Genomic DNA, 24,133 nt, shown 5'->3' on the forward strand with positions numbered 1-24,133 from the left:
GTGAGAACTGGATAGTGTGTAGTTCATTATTTAAGGTTTCAGAGTAACAGCCGTGTTAGTCTGTATTTGCAAAAAGAAAAGGAGGACTTGTGGCACCTTAGAGACTAACCAATTTATTTGAGCATAGCTTTCGTGAGCTACAGCTCACAGGCTATTTGCCTATCTCATGCCACGCCTAAGCTGCTGTGAGGATGTATATCACTGACTGTTTGCTTTTGAATCATGCTCATCACAGTCAGCCTCACGTCCAGGGAAATGGCCAAATGCTAGCCTCAAAGATTTCAGACAGAAGTAGGACATTTGTGTTGATTTATTTGTGTTATTCAAGGTGATCTTTTCCCCACTAATTCCTGCATTTGATGGTTTATTGAAAGCTTTAGCAGCTAGACCTGCAGCAAGCATTTCCTCTTGAAACGGCTTTATGAACATCTATGCTGCAAAGCATATGTATAACGTGTTATTGGAGAGATGAATATGCAATTTATCTGGCATCTAATCATTTATAGCAGGATTCAGACACAATTAAATTTTGTGCTAGGGACGTGGAGAACATCAGCTCTTCAGCTCATATAAACAAAAGTGAATTCAATTGATGACTCCCTCTGAAGGATACAAAAAAGTAAATATTTAAGCAAGAAGCCAGCAGTGGTTGCCCTATTCACTTAAAGTATTTTTCAGTAGTTCACCAAACACATAGGTCAATGGCTCTGGTACTGAAGAAAGAAGGAACTCTGTCTATTCCATATGTAGAATTAGCATTTACTCTTCATTAATTAGAGTGGGAGTTGGTATCAATAAGATTTGGCTCTTGGAAATGACAAATGGTTGAAGAAGTTTTGTTCATCACTCAGAGAAAGAGACGGGATAGAAAAGTCAAGATAAAATGTTATGATACCATTAAAGTAGCAAAATCTTTGTATTCACAGTCAGATACACTTTTTCCTTTCTTTATCTTTTGAGATGGAAATTATGGCTAGCTTACGACCATGAGCCTTATCGACCTATAAAATGTCTGCCAGATACTGGTTCTATTATATACATGCAAACACAAGGAAAGGTTACTGGTAGATGATAAGCAGTGAAGTTAATGGGATTTTATGCTTGAATTAGAGGATGGAAGAGAGTATTGTTTAACATGCCTGTTCATGGTACCTCCAGGGTGAGAAAGGCCCGCAAGGCCCAGCTGGTCGTGATGGTATTCAGGGCCCAGTTGGACTCCCAGGCCCAGCAGGTCCCGTTGGCCCCCCAGGAGAAGACGGGGATAAGGTGAGAAAAATCTCCTCCTAAGTACAGTTCTACTCCAAGAAGCACCCATGCAAAATAGCCCCTTCCCATTTGGCAGACCTGTTGCTTCTGTGTATTCGGACTCAGATCTGCTCCATTTAGTGACATAATTACATTTTTACTGCTTTTTACGTCGCGCTAGCCCTGAAGAGTCAGTATAGCTGAGACAGAATTGGCTGGATTCTATTCCTCATCAACAAAACTATGTACTAAGTTCCAGTCAGTTACCCTCCTATGAGCCTATTCTATTGGCCTTGCTCCAGTTCGCTATCTTCTCCAAAATTAATTACATTTCCCCAACACCTACAATAAGCTCCTTTAGACAGCAGGATATTCAGAGACGGTTAGTACGGAAATATGCCTCTCGCTTTCGCTTTCTCCACCAACAAGCTTAGCATAATAAAATTTTTGTTTTCTATCAGCAGGTGAGGAAAGATTTCAAAAAAGTTTTCAAAAAACTGATTGCACCCTGGGAGCCCGATCCTGCCTCCCTTCCCATAACTCCCCTGGGAAGTTCTACATGAGTTGGCTTCTCTAGGATCAGGCCTCAGACATGCCAGAATGTAGGGGGAAATGTCATCTGAGTATGTAGATACACAAGTAGTTACTGAGCTCTGGACATATCTGTACACATTTGTGTCCAACAGGGCGAGATTGGAGAACCAGGCCAGAAAGGAAGCAAGGGTGACAAAGGAGAACAGGTAAGCTGGAACTTTGTTATAAAAAAAGATGAGCCTTTTTGTATTTTGCAGTCCCCTTTGTCCTCCACGTGTCCTAGACAATGTCTTTGGCAGCAGCTAGTCTGATGGGACCTCTGCAAGATGGGGATTTTCCATTATTTGATGGAAATATAAAACTAAGTATTTAATTATAATTTCCTCTGGTATTTACCCCTTTTTTTACACATATTATAATGTGAGAAGGAAAAAGTAAAGGTTAAAAGGTAGAGTGTATAAAACTGTAATTTTACCTAAATTAATGTATGGAACAGAGACTTGGCCAGCTACAAGAAAGGAAATCAGTGTGCTCTCCACCATGGAAATGAAGATGTTGAGGTGGTCAGATGATTGGACACTCCATGACAGGAAATGTAATGAGGTTGTAATGAGCCTAAAGTTGAGGGAGGCTAGGCTACGTTGCTATGGGCATATCCAGCAGAGATCTAAGAGTTTGCAATGATTGGGGATGAAAGATGACAATGGGGGAGATGAGAGCTCAGTACATGGACAGGATATCAGTGAATCTCAGAGAGACCTATCTGCACGACAGTTTGGCAAATGATCACGTGTTATGGAAGAAGGCTATAAAAGTCACCAACCCCAAATAAGGAAGTGGCAAGAAAGAAGAAGACTGGAATGTAAAAAGAAAAATACAATGGAGGGTCTTCCAGTGGAATACATTTAAATGGGCCTCGTATAATGCCCCCTTATTTTAACATTGCAGAAACAGCCCCATCATTACTACAGCAGGAGTAGCCCCTATAGCTGAAGTTGCATATTCATTTGGACCCCTCTTTTCAGTTGTTCATAGCATTCCAAGACTTTCCCCTATCAGTTAAAATTTCCAGGAGTGGAAAAGATGCTGCACGAGTAGTTAAGCTTGTAAAAAAAATTAGATGGCATTATTTTACATTATTGGAGAAATATCATACGATCATAGAGTTAAACCCATATGTAGCGCATATATACTGGGGGGCAGAGGTAAGACGCTGAGAGCAACCTTAGCTTTGGCATTTACTGTCCCTTGAGCATCCCTCTGCTACCGTAATCTTCTAGTCATACAGTTTTCTGAGGTAGTGTTATAACTATTGGCCACATATTATATTACACAGTAATACATAGCTTTGTTCCTCACTTTCCAGAAAGTTTTCTGTCCCCTAATTGTTTTGCACTATATAGTAAAAGTTATGTTAGGGTGTGATTCTGTTCACACTCATCCTAGATTGCAGTCGTGTGATTCCATCCATTAGACATCAAACTAATGGATACTGGCACATGTGAGAGCCCAGTTAGGCCCTTTCTCTTTTATTTGTTTTCAACACTTCAGAATTTTGGAGAGTTGATTCTTAGATTGTGCACATTTGTGTTCTCCATACCCGATGATTACTTTAGTCTGTATTGCTAACCGTACGATTGAACATCTTTTTTCTAAACAGGGTCCACCGGGTCCTACTGGACCACAAGGTCCACTTGGTCAACCAGGTCCAGCTGTGAGTATTATTGCTATTATTAATAACTACCGTAATTATTGACCCAGCTTGCTCCCATTGAGAAAAGTGGGAGCTTTGCCATTGACTACAATGGAAGATGGGGATGAGGTCCCAGATATAACATGTATTTATAATTAAACAATGCTAATCTCTTTCCCTCTAGGGAGCTGATGGGGAGCCAGGTCCAAGAGGACAACAAGGCCTCTTTGGTCAGAAAGGTGATGAAGGTCCAAGAGGATTCCCTGGTCCCCCAGGGCCAGTGGGCTTGCAGGTAATTTCCGATGACATGTGATATTTGGGGTTATAAGTCCCTATGTTGCTCTTATGATGTAACCCACTAAAAATATCCCATATAATCATATTTCCACAGGGTTTGCCTGGACCACCTGGTGAGAAGGGAGAAACAGGTGATGTTGGACAAATGGTAAGTGAGATCCAATTCCTCAGCAGTTTCATAATTAATATCAGCATCTGCTACCAAAGTTTTATTGTTTCACCAATTACTTATGCCTCTCCTTTCTTGTAGGGCCCACCAGGTCCCCCTGGGCCCAGGGGTCCATCCGGACCACCAGGAGCGGATGGTCCACAAGGTTCTCCGGGTGGAATAGGAAATCCTGGAGCTGTAGGAGAGAAGGTAAAGCATGCTGAGTCGGGCCTGATTCTACTTCCATTGAAATCAGTGGGAGCCTTGCCGTGGACATCAATAGAAACATCCGATGAAGTGAGCTGTAGCTCACGAAAGCTTAGGCTCAAATAAATGTGTTAGTCTCTAAGGTGCCACAAGTCCTCCTTTTCTTTTTGCGGATACAGACTAGCACGGCTGCTACTCGGAAACAGGCCGGCAACTTGAGCTGTGGTACTCATGCTGCACAAGGGCCTTGTTAACCAGGAAGTTCTCCATTAAGCTACCAGCAACTGTTTAAAATGGAGAGGGGACGTAGACAGTTCTGTCCATTGGTAATGAATATAGACCAGGTGTTCCAAACTTCTTCAAATCCAGCCCAACTCGGTAGTGACTGAAAGTTTTACCATCTAAGGACTGTCCTGATTACAAAACAAATGTTGATGGGGGTCTCTCTAGTTCCTATTGGACAGGTGTCCAAGAACTGCCACCACAATGGGAACTAATTAACACTTTTGCTGGTGGTCTCATTAGAGAATCCAAGGATGTAATTGTCATGGAGATTGAAGTGTACTTTCAGATAACATTGTGCAGTCAGGGTTAAGACATATCAGGACAGGGCGAAAATGCAGTCAATGATGGGTCCATACAGGCTGGCTAGGAGTATTAATTCTAAAGAACATTTTAACAAGAGCTGGTTGGAAATTTTTGACCAAAAACCCCACAAATGACCAGTTCCCCAGAATTTCCAGGAATTTACTTTCCCATTTACTGACCAGCTCTATCTTTTTCACTGCTGGACATGGGTGCCTGCTTTGAGTTGAAGAGGAACTTTCTACACACCCCACCATGGTGTGCTATCAGTAGCAATCTATAACCTTTTGATTTTCCCCCTTGCCCCAATCTATAGGGTGAACCTGGTGAATCTGGTGAGCCTGGTCTTCCTGGAGAGGGTGGTCCCCCGGTAAGTGGTACATTTATATGTATAGCATAGTTTTAACTGAAACTGAATAGGATTAGTGCCTTCAAGAGCAGTTGCAAGGCAGGGTAAACAATATGACGATCCCTCTCATTATGGTGAGTTTGGCCCCACATGTGTGAATTGCCTTGAAAGCTCAGCAGATCTCCTTTGTTTGCCAAAGCATGGCATTTTTGTTTTACAATGAACTTCTCAGGCAAGTGGTTAGACTTAGCAGAAATATTAAGAGAATCAGGACAATGGAATTCATTCTCCCCCCCCCCTCCCAGTGCTCCCTGAAAGTCTAAGGTTTTTCAGGCCTGTCTTTCCCCAGGCTTTGCCTTGAGGCGTTGGAAATTCAGGTTTTTGTAGAGTGCTGTGTGGAATAATGGTCATTGATGGGTAAGGATGCAGAGACTGAACTCATCCTCCATTTTGGAAGGAAGGGTTGTGGATGGCAGTGGGCAGAACAGACTGTGATTGGCTGCAGCTTACAGCAGGCTGGCCTTACCATGCTATGGTACGTTTAACCAAAAAGAACAGTTGTGAAATAAAACAGGCCTTAATAAGAACAACACAGGGGCCGTCTAATTATTCAGAACAGGTATTTATAATAAATAATGTCCAGGTGTTCTGAGAGGTGTAATTGAACATATAAAACAAATAAGTAAATACCAGGTTTTCTCTACCTAATGGAAAATCCTGTTTTCCCTGCAGGGTCCTAAAGGAGAAAGAGGTGAAAAGGGAGAAGCAGGCCCCTCCGGTGCTGCTGGTCCTCCTGGCCCTAAAGGTCCACCAGGTGATGATGGACCTAAAGGTAGCCCTGTAAGTAGCCCATCATATAGGAAGAGTGTTAAACGGAGCGTTCCTTTTTGAAAGCTGTGTTCCAAAGATGCTCAGGAAAGTTGAAATGGCTTAACAGTCAAGTGAACCATACTTCTAGTGGTGCCCAATTTCAAACCAATTCCATTGGGATTTTAAGGATAAATAGTCCTAGTTTATAGTATATTCAGATAATACTAGAATGATCAGTCCTTTCTCACAGATGACTACCTCGAGCTCTATGTCCTGCTCACTTCTCATGTAAAATCCTATCGTAAGGTCTAAGTGGGGCGTAGGCTTTCTGCACAAGAGCACACTTTGCAGAACAGTATATGTGCGATTTAAAAGGCGAAGTAAGTTTTGTTTAGTAAATGACTGTATTTCCTCATTTGGGATTTGCACCTCTAGGGCCAGATCCTCAGCTAATGTAAATCATTCTAGCTCTATTGACATCAGTTGAGCGAACCAGTTTACACCAGCTGAGAATGGCATGGTGGTTTTCTTGCCTCTTGCTTTGATGCTCACTGGCTGAAGAACTATAGTATGTGATAAACAAGGATGGCATGAAATACTAGAGGAGGTGGTGGAGTTATTAATATGTCTTAACAGATGGGTCTTAGGCTTCTACCAATAACGTGAGATTCCAATTGCCTGAACACCATTCTGGAAGTCATTTAACGTATTCTGTAGGCATTGTACTGGGAAGTATGGCAGCATGTTTGAGCCATTAAATGCTTTGTGATGCTCCCTGTGTGAAAGATGCTCTACAGAATGGGCCAGATCCTCAGCTGGCGTAAATACAGGTTGCACTATTGGCTTCAGTAGAATACTGTTGATGTACAGCTGCTGAGGAGCTGGTCCAATGGAATTAAATTCTAGTGATATTTATGTTTTTAAACAGCCTGGCAGTTCAGTTTTATCACTTTCTATCTTCACATTCTAAGCTGCTGCTAGAGGCCTGTCCCAAACCTCCAGGTGTCACCCCCTGCCCCAGGCCTTTCTTGAGGCTCCCCCAACTTCATTCATATCTGGATCCAAACTTCAATGATGACCCTTAATTAATCAAAACAAAACCTCCAGCTCCAAACAGTCTCAAAGTTTGGAAAAGTTTTTATGACTTGCCCCATGTTTATAATGGGCTAACCCGAACATTGTTTATTAACACCCCTGAACTTTTCAAAAGTTTGGATCCTGATCTGAACTTCACAGCTCATCTCCATGTATGATGGCATGATCCAAAACTTAGGATCCTTTCAGCTTTGGGGATCTGAACATGTCAGAGCTGTGTGGCTCAAGACTTTGCTGTTTATAGAAGCTCTTTCAGTTGTGTCTGGAATAACAAATATATGTTGCTTTAGAGTTCTCTGGTAACTGTCCCGCAGCTGACCTTGGGATATCTTTCTCCTTCCTTTTGCAGGGTCCAGTTGGTTTTCCTGGTGATCCTGGTCCCCCTGGAGAACCTGGCCCAGCTGTAAGTGCCAATCATTCAGAAATGATCTCAGTGAGGCAGTCAGAATGAACTGCTTTCACACTAGACTGGAGAAGGGCAATTCTTAGTACTGTATATAAAATTCATTTTCCTCCTCCTAGGGTCAAGATGGTCCCACCGGTGACAAAGGTGATGATGGTGAACCTGGTCAGACTGTAAGTACATTCTGGTATGCAAGGTCTGTTAGGTATTAGGATTATTGTATTCACATTCTGCTGCTCCTTGTTCCTAGGTCTAACTTTTGCCCAAATCAATAGAAATGTAGGAACATAGGGAGAGATTTCCAAAGGGACAAATGGTAGTTACTCACCCAGCTCCCATTGACTTCTACTGGGAGCTAAGTACCTGACTTCCATTTGTGCTGTGAAAATCCTGCCGTCTCTTCTAAGTCTAGCTGTCCACCAGCAGTGGACTCTGTAGCTTGAGTATACTATGTGTTTCCTTTTATTCATTTTAAGATGCCTATGATATTTCAAGTCACCCTTTTGTTCTTGCATCATAAAATGGGGTAAAATAAGATACCAGCTGTCTGATTAGCAGTCAGACCTCATATTGTCTACCTCTCCTTAATTCTTAATTGTAATGCAAGCTAGAATTGCTCAGGTCACATGTAAGACACCTGGTCTGTTTCTTTTACTTGTCATGTTACAATTATGAGCTGTTTTCTTCTACTTTTAACCTAGGGATCTCCTGGCCCAACTGGAGAACCAGGCCCATCAGGTCCCCCGGGGAAGAGGGTATGTTAATTTGTTAGAATGTTGTTTCATGTACATTTTAATGAGATTTCTGAAATTAGTATCATCATAATGCTTTAATTCTAACAGGCCTTATCCAGTCAGTTCACTTAGTAGAGTTCTTAAAGTTCTGATCAAATGGTAAATATCTGCTTTGCATGGCAACATTTGTCATTTCAATATCAACCGTGCAATATTGTCATATTGATGTATAGAAAGCCTCCACTGGTTCAAATGCGCAAAAGTCAATGGAGCTGTGCCTTTTTATACCAGCTGGAGTTCTAGCCCATGTGCAAAATGGTCAGTAAAAATAATATACACTGGAAACATTGATATGCATTTGCCTGTCTGTTTATGGACTGATCCTGCAAACACCAACAGGCAGAAAGTTCACTGCTCTTGGAGTCCACAAGGCAGTGGAATTTGTCACCAGCTCTCCCAAAAATGTGTGCATGTGGATCCCATGTGTGTACACGTGTGAGCACCCCCCCAAAAACTGAATCAGTAACACATAATAATTTATTTTCTGAAACTAAGAACAAAACGTGAGAGAATTCACACACTGAAATGCAATAGTTTGTTGGCAGTGTTTAAAGATGGTTAGAGGTCAATCCAAAGCCAGTGGAAGTTAATGGAAAGGTGCCGATTGAATTCTATGGGCTTTAGATCAGGTTATTGGTATCCAAAATAAAATGAGATAAAACATCTGGCTCTCCCATCCTATTTCTGCCAAGTGTTCATCTGAGGGTTAATTTATTAGGGTGTTAATTTTGAAGGCCATTGGCAGATAGCCACCTTGATGTTATTTTCCTCTTTGTTTACAGTATCTCTGTAAATACCACCACAGCCATTCCAGACAAGCTGTGGTCTAAGATGCTAATGCTTCTGTTTCATGTTCTCACTAGGGTCCTCCTGGTCCAGCAGGTCCTGAAGGAAGACAAGGAGAGAAAGGAGCCAAGGTAAGGGATGAACGTATATTGATAAAATCAGAATCTTCAGATGTGCCCTCTGCCGCCCTTTGTATGCAACACCTCATAAAATCTTGTGTGGGAAGAACAGAATGTCATTTCACTCTGTATTTCAACAAACCATAAACCCTGGAATTTGGGGCCACCAACTTCAAAGGAAGACTTATCTTCTAAGTGTTTGTTTTGCCATTTAACAAATTCCACTGGATATTTATGGAACTGTAAAGGGCTTTGGAATATGTTTTTGGTATCGAAAGTGTCATTTACTGTTTTGTAAATAGTAGCAATAGTATACAGGACTATGTAATGTCCTAAAGCAAACATGATATTCGCAAATAGTGATTATCCCAATAACAATGCTGAGCCAAAATTAGAATAGTGTTGTAAATGGTATTGTAAGTTACATTATTACTATTATTAGTTATGATATACATTGTGGTGGCACTCAGGAGCTCTAGTTGCACGCTATTGCGCTAGGTGCTGTACAAACACAGAACAAAAAGATGGTAGAGCTTACAGTCTAAGCAGTACTACAGTAAGTTGGTCAGTAAACAGGTGGAAATGGAAAAAAGTACTGCAACTCCAGGATTTGGCTTTCAGTGGGTGCACTAGAGAGCAGGATGGGGTGTGGCAGGAAGAACAGATTATTGGAAGGTATAAAAATAAGGAGGGAGTTGCATGCATCACACTAGGTCTGATCAACTGTAATTAGACTATTTTAAAGAACAATTTGGTGCTCAATTGAAAACTGAATCACTTTGTTGCCTGCCACCAGGGTGAATCTGGCCTGGAAGGACCTCCTGGGAAGACAGGTCCTGTTGGTCCCCAGGGAGCTCCAGGGAAACCTGGTCCCGATGGCCTTCGAGGAATTCCTGGCCCAGTGGTGAGTATTTAAAAACTGAGGCTAGCCCCAGCAAGCTTTTGAACAGGAATAATGCCAGGCCTTACAATAAAGCATCTCTTGAAGAGGAAGCTGAGCCACAGAAGCGAACAGTCTCCAGACTTAAATGCCTGATGTCTGGTGGGTAGGTGATTTTAGTAGAGGGGCCTTGGCTCTAGAATTCACTCCCCCACCGCCCAGTGGTGCAATAGAGGCCAAGTCTGCTGACTTTTAAAGCATGATGGTGTATCTGTTCTTTTCCATGGCTTTTGGCTGAGTTTTGGGGTGGGTTGGTATTTATTTCACTTATGGTGGGGACAAGGAAGTCAAGGGAAACCGTGTTTGTTTGGTTTTCATTTTTTATTAAAGGTTGAAGAAGCTCAAGGGTAAAATTTTCCGAAGTGCCTACGTCCAATTTTCAAAAGAGACTTACGCACTCGGGAACCAAAGTACTATTTACTTTAGTTTCTTTGGTGCACTCAGGCAAAACTCTCATTGCCACTTAGGAGTAAAGGAGGACTTCAAGATTGGGCCTTGTGTTTTGCTTTTTTGTTTGTTTATTTTAATTTCAGAAGACTTGATCCAAAGCTCCTTAAAGCTGCTAGAAAGACTCCTGACTTTAGTGGCCTTTGCATCAGGCCCAGACCATGTGTGTGCTCCTGGAGCATTTCTCATTGGGTGTTAAAATTAAGATTAATTAAGATTAAAATATATAAATGTAATAATGGTTATAGAATGAATCATTTTTTCTAGAGATGGGCCCAACCCACAGAGTTCACATATGGAGGGGTAAAGTTTGGGGTGCCCAGATCTAGAATTTCACCACTGAACAGCCTCTACTATGAATGCCTAATCTGAGTGGATTGCATTGTCTTACAGGGTGAACAAGGGCTCCCCGGTTCCCCAGGCCCCGATGGTCCTCCAGGCCCACTGGTATGTCTTTATAATCCAAGTTGTTTGGTTACTTATATACTGAATCTTGCATTTGGTGTATATTATTTTTATCTGAGTTTCCTCTTCCTTTATTTTTTTTAAGGGCCCACCTGGTTTACCTGGTCTTAAGGGAGATTCAGGTCTTAAAGGTGAAAAGGTGAGACTGCTACATAAAACATGTTCAGATACTTTTATTTTCAAATTCATTTCATTGATCTCCCCACCTCCCCACCCCCGCAACTCTAAGGACAGTACGTAATAGATGTCAATAGTGATGCTATGGTGATGACATGTATATTATAACAGATTCTATAGCTTTTGGGGTGAAAACCCCCCTCCCCCCCGTGAAGTAAGCTGCACAAGGTCTCGGCACTGCTTAAGTCCAGTATAAACACTATTTTGAGGTCTTAAATGAGACTGAAGTGGTGCATAGGCCTTGTGCAGTCTCTCTGCATGGGAATGGATTTATCCCTCTATGCATAGTACACAGTAAGGTTCCACATTGGTCCAGAATTCACTGTTTTCACCACAGGACGTGCTAAAACAGAAAGAGGGACTGTTGAGGATATCATAACATCAGGATATAATACTGTCAGGCAGTTCTTTAGAGCAGGCCTCAAGCATACAAGAGGTGTCTGTCACAACAACTACCTCAGTTATGAATCTTCAGGGTATATATGTTGAGTATCAGATGGGTTCATTGACCAGGAAGACCTGTAAGTGGGTCAGGAAGAAATTTCTCCCCATAGGTCAGTGTGTAGCACAGGGATGGGCAAACCTTTTGGCCCGAGGGCCACACCGGGGTGCGAAACTGTATGGAGGGCCGGGTAGGGAAGGCTGTGCCCCCCAAACAGCCTGGCCCCCGCCCCCACCCCCTATTTGCCCCCTCCCACTTTCCGCCCCCTGACTGTCCCCCTCAGAACCGCTGACCCATCCAACCCCCCCTGCTCCTTGTCCCCTGAATGCCCCCTCCTGGGCCCCCCGTCCCCAAACTGTCCCACCCCCCCGGGATCCCTCCCCCATCCCCCCGCTCCCTGTCCCCTGAGTGCCCTGACCTATCCACACCCCTGCCCCATGACAGGCCCCTCGGGACTCCCACGCCCTATGCAACCCCCCCTAACCCCTGACTGCCCCAGAAACTCTGCCCCATCCAACCGCCCCCTGACCCCTGACCGCCCCCCGGGACCCCCTACCCAACTCCCCCACCACCGTCCCTTTTCCATGCTGCTCAGAGCAGCAGGAGCTCACACCCCGTTGTGGGGAAGGGGCCGGGGGCAAGCCTCCCGGGCCAGAGCTCAGGGGCCGGGCAGGACGGTCCCGCAGCCCAGATGTGACCCGCGGGCTGTAGTTTGCCCATCTCTGGTGTAGCATTACATGTTGGAATCCATGGCTAATGTGTTATACCTTCCTGGGAGTTACCTGGCATTGATACATTATGCAGGAAACTAAACTGATCCGTTCTGTTATGCTTATGTCCCTATGCAATCTCTAGTTATCAATGCTGTGTAGCGCACCCAGTGAGCAAGAGGCAAAGAAAGAGGCAGTAACTTGGTAGACACGCTTGCTTGAGGTAATGGTTCTGAACCTTATTTGTAGAAATTAACACGGCATATGTCAATGTATGAAAAGAACAGACTCCAGAGTACAGCAGTGCCACTTCTGTCATCATCTTTACAGCATTCCTTTAGCAAAAAGCTCGTGTTTTTCATTACACTCGGAGTTGTGGGCATTTTTGGCTGCTTTTCATGCTCAGCTACAAACACTTTCCTTGTGCCTGCCCATCCCCGGATTCCCAAAAGGTACAAACACTTTCCTTCCACCTGTTTAGTTTCTTCCTTTTATAGATGGGTCTTCTGGAGGAGTTTCTGGTGCTCAACATCTTCCAGAGTATGACACAGCTGATCTTAATTAACCTCTGCTATTTATGTTCTCTAGGGTCATCCAGGTTTAATTGGCCTCATTGGGCCCCCTGGTGAGCAGGGAGAAAAGGGTGACAGAGGTCTCCCAGGACCCCAAGGTTCGTCCGGACCTAAAGGAGAGCAGGTAGGTGTTTTTTAGGGGCACTTTGGAGTCATTCGTGAGTCTTTCATTAAATGTGCCTGGGAAGCGATGCTGAGCCTTCATATGGGCTTAAAGGATTAAAACCTTGTTTTTTAATAGCGTAGTTGGCCTTCTCTGGTCAGAAGCATCATCTCAGCATGACACAGGGTGCTTTTGCTAACTTTTTAATGACATTTCCTATACAAATATACTATACGGTACCTATAGAAGCTAGAGATGGACACCAGCTGGAAGTTATTCAGCTTAAAGGAATTCAGTTTAAGGGAAGTTCTGCTCCAGATCCAAAACTGGTTTTGGTCTTAGTGATTTGGGCCTGTCCTTCTAAAGAGACGCTGAATCCCCGTGCTCTGAAAGGTCAGGGAAGTGGGCAACTTGGGCCTATCTCTAATGGAAAAAAGTGAGACCTGGAAATGAGGTGGCTCTTTTAAGGAGTCAGGCCCTGGGACGGTACACTGATCTCTGTGTGTAGACGCTCACACCTGCATGGATAAGTCCGCAGGATGGGGGCTTTATTCCATACTTAGTCATCAGTCACTAAGCACCCAAATTTGAAATCTGAGCTCATGGTACGTAGATGATGACCAACATGAATACATTGAAATAAACTTTATTTTGCCTTTACTTTTTAGGGTATCACCGGTCCTTCTGGTCCAATTGGACCGCCAGGTCCACCAGGATTACCGGTATGTAGCTGAAATCAAAAAACCATTTGGTCAAACAGCAAAAGCACAGAACTGCAAGTCAAACAATCTGGGGCCTATTTCTGGCTCTGCCACTGATGCAATGTGTGACCTTTGACAAGTCACGTAAATGCTCTGTACCTCAGCTTCCATGAAATATGGATAAATGTGTGATACACACCTCCCCGGGGTATTGTGCAGCTAAGTTCATCAATATTTGTGTAGCACTTTGAAGTGCTTTGTTATTATTAATAATACATTTCTGATGTTCACTAATAGGCAAGTAAAGTCAAACTCTTCAAATGTCCGCAGAAAATGAAAACGGGCACAAACATGGCTGAAGTGAATTCATTGAAAAATTCAAATGACTATGAAATGATTTCACATTTTTTGCCCAATGCTAATGTTATATTTTTCTCTTTCCTCTCTTCAGGGTCCCCCTGGTCCAAAGGGTGCTAAAGGGTCATCAGTAAGTATAGACAATACAAAATTAAAAGGCTGAGGAATTTTTATTAGGTGCATAACATACTGTCACCATTAGAAATCAGCAGAGTCAAGGCAATTAGCTAAAGATTATCTTAGCAAATACAGTCCTTTCAGGCTGTTTAAAATGAAAAATTATAATTGGAAATATTTCTTTTAAGCACATTGTACTTTCTGCCACATTACTGTTGAGAAGATCAGAAATATGAAAACAGTAGAAAGTAAGAAGAAAAACTATAGCTGTAAAGATGGAGACCTTAAAAATGGACAGTGAGGGAAAAGTGGTAGGTGTGACACAGAGCGAAGAAATGGGTGGAAAACACCCAGTTAAGTTAGTTTAATGTCACCAGTTCCTCCTCTGTGAAATTAGAACTATAGCTGGTTGAAAAATGCCAGTTACTTTTAATGGGGAAATTTTAAAAAAATGTGTTTATCAGTATGTTCTATACACAAAATTCAGTTATTCATTACACAAACAAAAACCTAAAATTTCTGTTTCAGTTTCTGAAAACCTTTTTGGTTTAAAATGTTCATGTTTTGGGGAAAAAAAAGAAGCCTACATAAATCCTAACCAAAATATGGACATTTTGCCAAAAACTTCTACTGAAAAAGTTTCTCAGCTTCTATTTTTTCAGCAAAATATCAGAAAATTTCTGCCAAAATGAAAATGTTCTGCAAAAATATTCATTTTGGTTAAAATGCTATTTTTCATCCCCCCAAAAAAATATTTTGACAAGCCCTAGTTAGAACCATGTGTGGTTGGTATAGCTGGGGGCTGAGGAAGAGCCCTTCCTTCAGAAAGGAATTTAAAGAAAGAATGACATGCATGGACAGCTGGTATTTACTGAGTGAGCCACTCACACTTGCTTCTGTTTTTTGCACTCAGGGCCCAACGGGTCCAAAGGGTGAATCTGGCCATCCAGGCCCACCAGGACCTCCTGTAAGTATAACCCATTGTGGTGAAGTGTATGGTGAAATGAGAGCTAGAATTAGTGTGTGACATACCGCTGGGAACCCCGGGAGTTCTTGATAAGTAGGCAGAATGCAGTGAGTCCATACCGAGGAGATAGATGCCTTAGAAATACCAGAGAGGGAGGTGAGGCAAGAAGGCTGAACAAAAAAAAAGGAGAGAGGTGTGCGTGGAAAGGTTCAACCCACAGGCTGAAGGTGAAGAATCTTTCTTGAAAGACTTTCCAACTAGGGTGGATATTTTTAGCACCAAAAGACTTTCCCAGCAGTCTGCACGCCTTGTCCAGACTCTCTCCTACTACACAGGTTGAATGCCTGAGCCCTGTAAACTTCACTGGTGATTGAGGACTTTCATTAGTACCATAATGGACCTTTGAGACCTCCTGTGTGTGCGTGTCCTGTGGCGGTGAATCTTCCTGTCACTAGTGCAGCATGTTCGTTCCTGTGGCTGTCTCTTCTGTTCCTTTCACGTTTCCCCCATGAAGCTAACGTTGCAAGTTCTTTCCTCACACCAAGGGTCCTCCTGGGGAAGTAATCCAACCCCTGCCTATCCAGTCCTCCAAGAGGACCAGACGTAACATTGATGCAAGCCAACTGGTTGATGAGGGAAACACCGACAACTACATGGATTATGCGGACGGCATGGAGGAAATCTTCGGCTCCTTGAACTCTTTGAAACTGGAAATTGAGCAAATGAAGCATCCTTTGGGCACCCAGCATAACCCAGCTCGTACCTGCAAGGACTTGCAGTTGTGCCACCCTGACTTCCCAGATGGTAGGTTCTTGGGGCTGGGAGTGGGGTGGGGGGCAGAAAGAGCTCCCAGCAGAGTTCATAAATCTGCAAAACCCTGTTAGTACAACTTAGTGCTGGTAGGAAAATAGGATTTTTATTTTCTTGCAAACATGAGGTGAGGGGTATGGGCTTGTCACAAGAGCCCCTCACCCTGTTGCACCCTGGGAGGTGTAGTTAGGACGGAGAGCCTAGCCCATAGAGGAGAATGGGAGCAGAAAGCACTCGAACAGCAACTCCCATGAGGCAACCCAGCTCCACTTTGAATCAAAATACTTCAGTTTTTGGCCGAAAGTCAAAAATGGGGGGGTGTTTCAGGCATTCCATTTTTTTCAATGAAACACTGAACATTTCCACAGGAAGTAGACACACTTTTCATGAAAAATTTAGTTTTGTCAAAACCCCATGTTTTCCACTGAAACACAGTTTTGACGGAAAATATCCAACCGGTTCTACTATAAATCCAATGTGTCAAGCATGAAGTACTGTATAGATATATACTGGGGGCCAGATTGTGGGTCTGGCCACTGGAGCCTTGTCTACCCTATGACTACCACCTGTTCCAATAGCCACTAATAGGTGTTGGAATTAATGAAGCGTTTATTTGGAAATTTTTCAGGTGCCTAAAAGGCTGCAGTAGGATCACTGTAGTAGTGTTCCAGTTTTGAATTTGTAATGATGACCTGTTCCACATACTGCACTTTGCATGTTGACTGCGGAGCCTTGTTATATCCAGGTCTCTATTACTCTATTCTCTATATAAGGAGAAACGTGTTGGCTGTCCACATACATGTAATATAATCTTATCCCTGGGATGGAAATGGTTGGGTTTGATCCTGAGGAAGTTGTGGAAGTTCTGATACATTCTTAACTTCATATAGGCTAATCATTTTTCCTCAACTTCCAGGTGAATACTGGGTTGATCCTAATCAAGGATGTTCAAGGGACTCTTTCAAAGTTTACTGTAACTTCACAGCTGGTGGCGAGACCTGTATCTTCCCTGATAAGAAATCTGAAGGAGTAAGTTCCCACAAACAGTATAGTTTTCTTCTGAAGCTGGTAATGGAGTGTTTTCTATTGTGCATATTCATAGCTAGTCACCTTGATCAGATAACCTCAACAATGGAAAGTAAAAATTAAAGATCCAATACATTTTGTTAATGTCAGACTCAAGACTGGTTTTGGAATATGTTTACTGAGCGCATTTCACTTTATGAGTAAGCACTTTTTACACTGTTTTAGGGCAAGGTTTTGATGGTCTCTGAAGCATGATGAATGCTGATACCTTACTTTTTTTTGCATTGCTTTACAAAGACAAACTTCTCCATCATTGTCTCTACTGTAGTTCACCATGAGGTTTATTTAATCTACTCTTTTTATCCCCAGTTCAGCAGTTGCTGCTACTCTGATGGTTTTGTCCCTCAGCACTGCTGGTTCCTCTTCTACTTTGACCGAATCTTCTGACATAGTGGAGAAATGTTGTTCTGCTGTAATTTCTCCTGTTATTCATGTTGGGTATTTGGGTGTTCCAAACTACCACACCGAGGATCAGGACAGTTCATGGCATTCAGTTGGTACACAGACGGGGTGTGAATCAGTTTAGTTAACGGGCAACGATATGCTTTCCCATCCTCATAATTCCAAGGATCCCTCCGGTAGTAACTCTAGTTGACCATGACAAGTTCTCTAAGTGTCTTTCAGTTGCAGTAAGGTGCTCCTCCCTGCCCCATATCCATCTGCTTTATATTATGGGTTGATCATCAGGTGTAAAGTCCTACTCTTAAATTTAGTGTCTCCACTAGGTAAATGTGATCTCTTCCAAGGTGGCTGCCAAGGATCCTCTCAGTACCATCAAGAAGGACTTCACAGGCTGGGTTAGGGTATAGATAAGAGAGATTCATCACTCCTGTGCACCCTGATATAAGCTGTTCACTTGCTGAGATAATTCAACCCCTAGAAATATACATCAGCATGGAACAAGCAATGTGCAGTGCAGAATTTCCCAGGGGTTCTTTTGGGGATTGTTTAAACAGAAGATACATTTCTTCTCTTTGGTGTTAGACCACCGTTGTTCTTCTCCAGTCATTGATTATTAAACTATCAAAATCTGAGTATGATTTTGTAGTTTTAAAAATTCTTACGGTATTGACTTTGCAAGTAGATAATGTTACTGCAGTATTCCCAGTGGGACTGATTCTTCTAACACATACAATGGCATAAGTGAGAGGAGAATCCAGCCTATCTGCCTCATTAACATTAATTACTTGCATAGGTATTTGTGGCTATTTTGTTATGGGCTGCTGCGTGGCCTGAAAAATGTATCCTGTCTCAGTGCATCCACAGCATGGCAAAAATGCACTGTTTCATGTTATGGTTCTCCTCCTGTGCAGGAGAGAATAATCCCACAGCACCTACATCTAGTTCAGTCATTGTTCTTGGAGCAAGTGAAAGCAACAATGAGGAAGCTGGTGGAATAATGAGGGAATATTAACTAAACTCTATTGCTGCCTCCTCCCCCATTAACCACATCCCTTGGTCTGACTGAAAAGGGAATATTCAAATTCACAGCTGTAAAGGGTCCTCCAGGAAGGATGGTTTGGCAACTCTTCTCCTTATCAAGGTCACAATCTGGATCATTACAGACTGTTCAGTTGGGACTCCACCATGTATTCTGGTTCATTACCTGCCAAGGACTACACATTCCATTTACAGTATGTTACTGGTGCTCAAACACACAAAGCAGATGCTGGTGTTTTATTAATTCACCTAGCCTAGCCTCTCCTGGCCCCAGCACATCTGGATTTGACATTGGACTAACATCAGCCTTCTCCATTTTCAGTGTTGCTTTTCCATCCTTGCCCCCCACCAATCCCCATGTAGATAAATAGATCGTTTTCCGCTAATACTTTTCTCTCTTTTTTTTTTTTTTGCCATCCTCCCGCAAAATGTGCTGCCAATTTTCCATCAGCAGATATCTAGAGGTTACAGATCATTAACCTCGTAGCAATGAAAGGTGATGCCAAGGCAGTTTATACCTGTGTGTCGTGGTGGAATGTCCTAACCCCAATGTCAAGCGATGAACCTTCTAATTTAGAAGCTGTCAGGACCCTAGGGCTCAGCAGACTGTTTTTATTACCAGTGTATAAAGTTTAAGAAACTATGTGTTAAAGTTGGACAGTTTCAGTGAGACAGACAGACCCAGGATGTGCAATTGAATGTAACCTTTTCTTTCTTTGTTTCTCTCTTTCTCTCTTCCACTTTCCCGCCCACAATTTAGGCTAGAATTACTTCTTGGCCAAAGGAAACCCCGGGCTCCTGGTTCAGTGAATTCAAGCGCGGTAAACTGGTAAGAGGCACCCTACCGCTTTCTGTTGGTCTTTAACCCGTCTCATATTTTACAGAGCAAAATGGCTCGTTGGCCCAAAGAGCAGCCTTCCACCTGGTATAGTCAGTACAAGCGGGGTTCCTTGGTAAGTGGCTAACCTTGGCCCTACAGTCTGAATCTGAGCACGTCAGCCACGTCCGCTTTGGTTATGGCCAAACTGTTTGCACTCTGCATGTTGGACTAATAACCATCATAGGACACCTTTAAAAAAAAATTAAGGTGGAACACTGACTAAAATATATTGGAGGCACATTTATATGACTCTCTTTGGGGAAGGTGCTTAACACTAGGCATTCGCTTGAGTACCTTGCTGGATCAGGGTCTCTGACGGGAGTTGGTAGCTTCTTTAGTACAATAGCCGAATCTAGCAGCTGGAACTGGCCACTGTTCTGAATCACAACCAGTCATCACTGTGCTACCAAAGCCTACTAACTATAGCCTAGATCAACACTTACATACTGCAGTGTTCGGGTCCACACAAATACTAGACTTGGCCAGAAATTTTTTTTTTTACGAGGAAGTTTTCCAGTGGAAAAATGGGAAGTTTTTCCCTCAAAAATGTCTGTGAATTATTTTCTGTATTTCAGCCAACTCTAAGGGCACATGTGGCATGTAATAGAGTAATAAGCCAACCCACTGGAGTTAGATCCTTCAGTTTCATGTCCCGATATTGTTGCTGAGTCCAGGGCATCATGAGTCTGTCTTCAGTACACTCTCCTAGCAGAAGTATCCCACTTCCCACACCACCTCCATTAGTCTTGGCGAAATGGAGTAAAGCCACTGAAGAAGAAGGGTTTCAAACCATGCACATACTCTCTAAGCCTGTGTGAACTAGAACTTGGCCTAGAGACACTGTTAAAGTTTTAAAGGGAAGAAGAATCTCTGTCAGTTGAACAATTCATGATATCTCCATTCTACAACAGAGAAACCAAGGAAGTGAGGAATTGAGGAAAGAAGGAAAGCACAGATAGTTTACAAACAAACATCTACAACAGGGGCTCTCGACCTTTTTCTTCCTAAGGCCCCCAACATGCTATTAAAAATTCCTCGGCCTGACTCTGCTGCAACTGGTTTCCTGCATATCCAGGAGCTCAAAAGCCAGGGCCGGCATTAGGGGGTCGCAAGCAGGGCAACTGCCTGGGAACCCCCACCACAGGGGGCCCCTCGAAGCTTTGTTGGTCAGGCTGCAGCTTCAGCCCCACATGGGGTGGGGGAGGACTCGGGCTTCGGCTTTCTGCCCTGGGCCCCAGCAAGTTCAGCACGGGTCCTGCTCTCTGGTTTATTTTGGCGGACCGCTTGAAACTTCCTTGCAGCCCCCCACGGGCCCCGTGGTTGAGAACCACTAGTCTGCAATACATGCCCCAGAGGTGTTGGGGGCTGGGATGTAGCTGTGGAAAGATGAAATCTACTGTAGAATGACTGCGTTTTATGGAAATACAGAACAGTATCCAAGGGTCCATAAACTATGTTTGTAGGTTTCATTGTGGAATGATTAGCATGAACAGGGCCCTTCAAAGAACAGAAAGCTCCTGAACGAATCTCAGGTCCGTTGGGACTTGTGAACAAGCAAGTAATGAGCTCTGTGGAAATCAATGGGATTTGGGAAGAAAAGAATACACACTGGGCCAGATCCTTAGCACCACCGGAGTAATTAGAGCAGTGGTTCTCAAACTTTTGTCCTGGTGACCCCTTTCATACAGCAAGTCTCTGAGTGCGACCCCCCCCCTTACAAATTAAAAATGTTTAACGCTATTATAAATGCTGGAGGTGAAGCAGGGTTTGGAGTGGAGGCTGACAGCTCACAACCCCCCAGTGTAATAACCTTGCGAACCCCAGTTCGAGAACCCCTGAATTAACGCTACACCGTTTTGCACTAGCAGAGGAGCTGACCTGCTGTATATACCCAGCATCTCCTTAGAATCCTAGACTATCAGGGTTGGAAAGGACCTCAGGAGGTCATCTAGTCCAACCCCCTGCTCAAAGCAGGACCAATCCCCAATTTTTGCCCCAGATCCCTAAATGGCCCCTTCAAGGATTGAACTCACAACCCTGGGTTTAGCAGCCCAATGCTCAAGCCACTGAGCTCTCCCTCCCCCCCTTCCTTCCTCACACACAGAGTCAGCCTGCTGGAGCTGTGTGGGCCTCCTGTAACTTCCTCTGCAGAGTTTTGCTGCAGTACACATCAAACTTCCACCTTAAAAACCAACCAATAAACAAAGACACTGCCTTATTTTCTCAAGCCATATTCTTTGTCACTAAGCGCTGAACACTCTGATTCTGTCCATGAGAGAGCAACGGCTTCCATAGCTGTTCCTGCAGCGGACACCCCAAACAGCGATGTTGTATTCTGAACGTGTCACAGAGGGGCTTAAAACCAGCACTTCAGCCTCTTAAGCATCTTGAAGGGGAGGGGTAATTTCTCATGACTTAATTTCAAAATACTTCACTAATTAATATCTGTATCTGTTTTACTGGTGTTTTTTTGTTCAGTCCATTGAGTATTAGCCACTCACTTTAAGGGCTGAATAGCCAGTCTAAAATTTCGGTTATGGGGTGTTTTTGTTTTGTTTTTTGCTAGGAACTTCAAAGCTATTTGGAGCCCTTTGTTTCATCTCTCTCTCTGTTGCCTTTTTCTTGCTCTGTACCTATGCTACCCTTTCTTTTGAAAAGAGCCCCCAGCACCTAGAAGATATTTGTCAATGGAATACCCCAGGGTTAAACATGTGACCCATAAAAACAGTGCTTTGGTTCTAAGAACACAGCCAATGTCAGAAAAATGGATGGAACAGAATGCTGGTACTGGTAAGTGGAGGGAGTTAGTGCACTTTGACTGGAAATTGAAATCCTGACTTAGGTCAAAAATGTAAATGAGTTTGGTGGGTCTCTTATAAGCATCCAGTCCTACTTTTGTTAAAGTCCATAGCTAGATCTCCATGGATTGAGTGCCTGTCTGCACGTCCCAGACACACTGGACACTGGGGGTTTGAGCCAAAGGCTGTTGAAAGGAATGGAAAGACTCTCCAGGGGCTGTGAATGGAAGCTGTGGGTTCTCAGTACCGCTGAAATCTCAGGACACTTATTTAGGTGGCTGAACAGGAATTGAAGTGCCCACTCTTAAAAATGTTGGCCTTTCTTTTGGAACAGTTTGTAGAACCCCACAGATCAAAAAGGACATTAACGTAATAAACAGAAAAATCATCTGGTGTGATGTTTCCATGCCATTATCTCTTACCCACTGGTTGCGTCAGTGAAATACAGACAGATGACTGAGTTAATTCCTACCACTTCTCAGTGATGGGCATAGTTAAAAAAGTAAATAGATTGCAGATCTTTTCTTCTGGGGTGTGCACTCCAGCCCTGGCATGTGTGTATGACTCCTATTAGAGCTAATTATGCTTTATACCTATCCAAGCCTATAATCATTTATTGCCATATGGCATCCATCATGAATTGTTATTGTAATGCATAAATAAGGAAGGGACTAATTCTGCAAAGCCACGCTTCCACGAGCAATTCTTCTGCACATAACTCACCCCATTGGCTCCAGTTGAAAGGCTTCAAGGCCGGACCCTAGTGCAGCATCTAAAGAACCACATCTCTGCCCACTTCAAAGGGATATTGGATGCCAAGGTCAAACACAGCTTAAAAAAACGAGAGTCCTGGTGGAATTGGGCGATGCCTATCAGCTCTGTGTGCCCCTGAACAGGTGCTGGGCAGTTAGCACATGTGTTCATCTCCTTCTATATCCTGGTGGCTCACTCATATTTTCTCATCTGGCATGCATGGCTTTCTCCTGTTCAGTCATGTTTAACACTCAGGAGGAGATGCGCAATGGGATCCTGACACCAGAACCGGTTGGTATAAATACGTGTATATATTATTGTTGTTGTTGTTATTATTTATTATTATTATTACCTATTGCTACTGATTTTATTGTCCGGCTGTGAATCTCTCCGACTGTTTGCAGTGTGTACTGTACCTTGAAGTTTGATGACACCGCAAGGAACACTGCACTGTTTGCGTGTCTAAATTTTTCTCCAGATTATTTCAAAAGGAAACGACTGTCGATAGATCACATTTGTAAGTGTCAGCTCTCCTGGCTTGGCCATGACAGCAGATGCTGTCTCTGTATAATTAGTTTAAAACCACACTGGAATGGGTATATTATGCATTCGCTCATCTGGCCTTTGATAGCCTACAGGATGAGGTTCCAGTTGCAGATGAAAAGCCTTCCAGAGCAGTATTGCTTTCAGGTCCATCAAAGGGTCTGAGTTGTAAGGAGCTGTAGAGTATTTCACATAGCTGTGTATTGCAAAAGATATATAATACACCATAAGGGGAGAGAAGGTGATTTTCATACCTTTACATGGAATAGGGAAGGAATGGGAAAGAGCAAATGCATTGCCTTAGATTTCATGGCATGCAGTAAAAGGTTTTAAAAATTGCAAACCGATAGGCTCCTTGACTGGGTGTGGTTCCTCACCAGGGTTCAGTGGCTTTGCCTGTCTCTTCTGTAGGCCCTCTGAATCTTGCTAGTGTCACTCTGTATCTCCCTCTCTCTCTCCTTCCTCCCCAAATAACCTCTGTTTCTCCCTTCCCCCTCTTCCGCCCACTCACTTTGTCCAATCTTACTACCCTCAGGGATCCTCTATCTGCTGTCATCTGCCTATACCCTCATATTCCTGCCCAATCCTCACTATTGTTACTTACTAGTGCTACAATTGTGCCTCTTTCAGATTCTGATCCTTTTCTTGCACAAATGCTGCTGGCAGTAATAGCAAATAACCAGGTTTCTTGGTGCATTCAACTTGGCAGCTGTTGGTGTTTCAGTGCCATTCTCTGGGAGTCTCAGCAGCACTGGAAGTG

The 24,133-nt window shown here is 43.3% G+C and overlaps 1 protein-coding gene across 1 annotated transcript in view; it reads left to right on the forward strand.

The window, feature by feature from the left end:
• COL5A1 (collagen type V alpha 1 chain) overlaps positions 1-24,133 on the forward strand; it is a 244,255-nt gene that overhangs the window by 210,747 nt on the left and 9,375 nt on the right. Inside the window, exons 43-64 of the mRNA XM_077835961.1 lie at positions 1,159-1,266; positions 1,932-1,985; positions 3,440-3,493; positions 3,657-3,764; positions 3,864-3,917; positions 4,020-4,127; positions 5,026-5,079; positions 5,791-5,898; positions 7,313-7,366; positions 7,486-7,539; positions 8,068-8,121; positions 9,024-9,077; positions 9,862-9,969; positions 10,846-10,899; positions 11,003-11,056; positions 12,835-12,942; positions 13,590-13,643; positions 14,074-14,109; positions 15,010-15,063; positions 15,609-15,867; positions 16,790-16,902; positions 19,160-19,228. Of these exons, the coding sequence (XP_077692087.1) occupies positions 1,159-1,266; positions 1,932-1,985; positions 3,440-3,493; positions 3,657-3,764; positions 3,864-3,917; positions 4,020-4,127; positions 5,026-5,079; positions 5,791-5,898; positions 7,313-7,366; positions 7,486-7,539; positions 8,068-8,121; positions 9,024-9,077; positions 9,862-9,969; positions 10,846-10,899; positions 11,003-11,056; positions 12,835-12,942; positions 13,590-13,643; positions 14,074-14,109; positions 15,010-15,063; positions 15,609-15,867; positions 16,790-16,902; positions 19,160-19,228 (1,773 nt within the window). The remainder of the gene's footprint in view (positions 1-1,158; positions 1,267-1,931; positions 1,986-3,439; positions 3,494-3,656; positions 3,765-3,863; positions 3,918-4,019; positions 4,128-5,025; positions 5,080-5,790; positions 5,899-7,312; positions 7,367-7,485; positions 7,540-8,067; positions 8,122-9,023; positions 9,078-9,861; positions 9,970-10,845; positions 10,900-11,002; positions 11,057-12,834; positions 12,943-13,589; positions 13,644-14,073; positions 14,110-15,009; positions 15,064-15,608; positions 15,868-16,789; positions 16,903-19,159; positions 19,229-24,133) is intronic.

The sequence above is a fragment of the Eretmochelys imbricata genome, chromosome 16 (genome assembly GCF_965152235.1).
Source record: "Eretmochelys imbricata isolate rEreImb1 chromosome 16, rEreImb1.hap1, whole genome shotgun sequence".
Classification (NCBI taxonomy): Eukaryota; Metazoa; Chordata; order Testudines; family Cheloniidae; genus Eretmochelys; species Eretmochelys imbricata.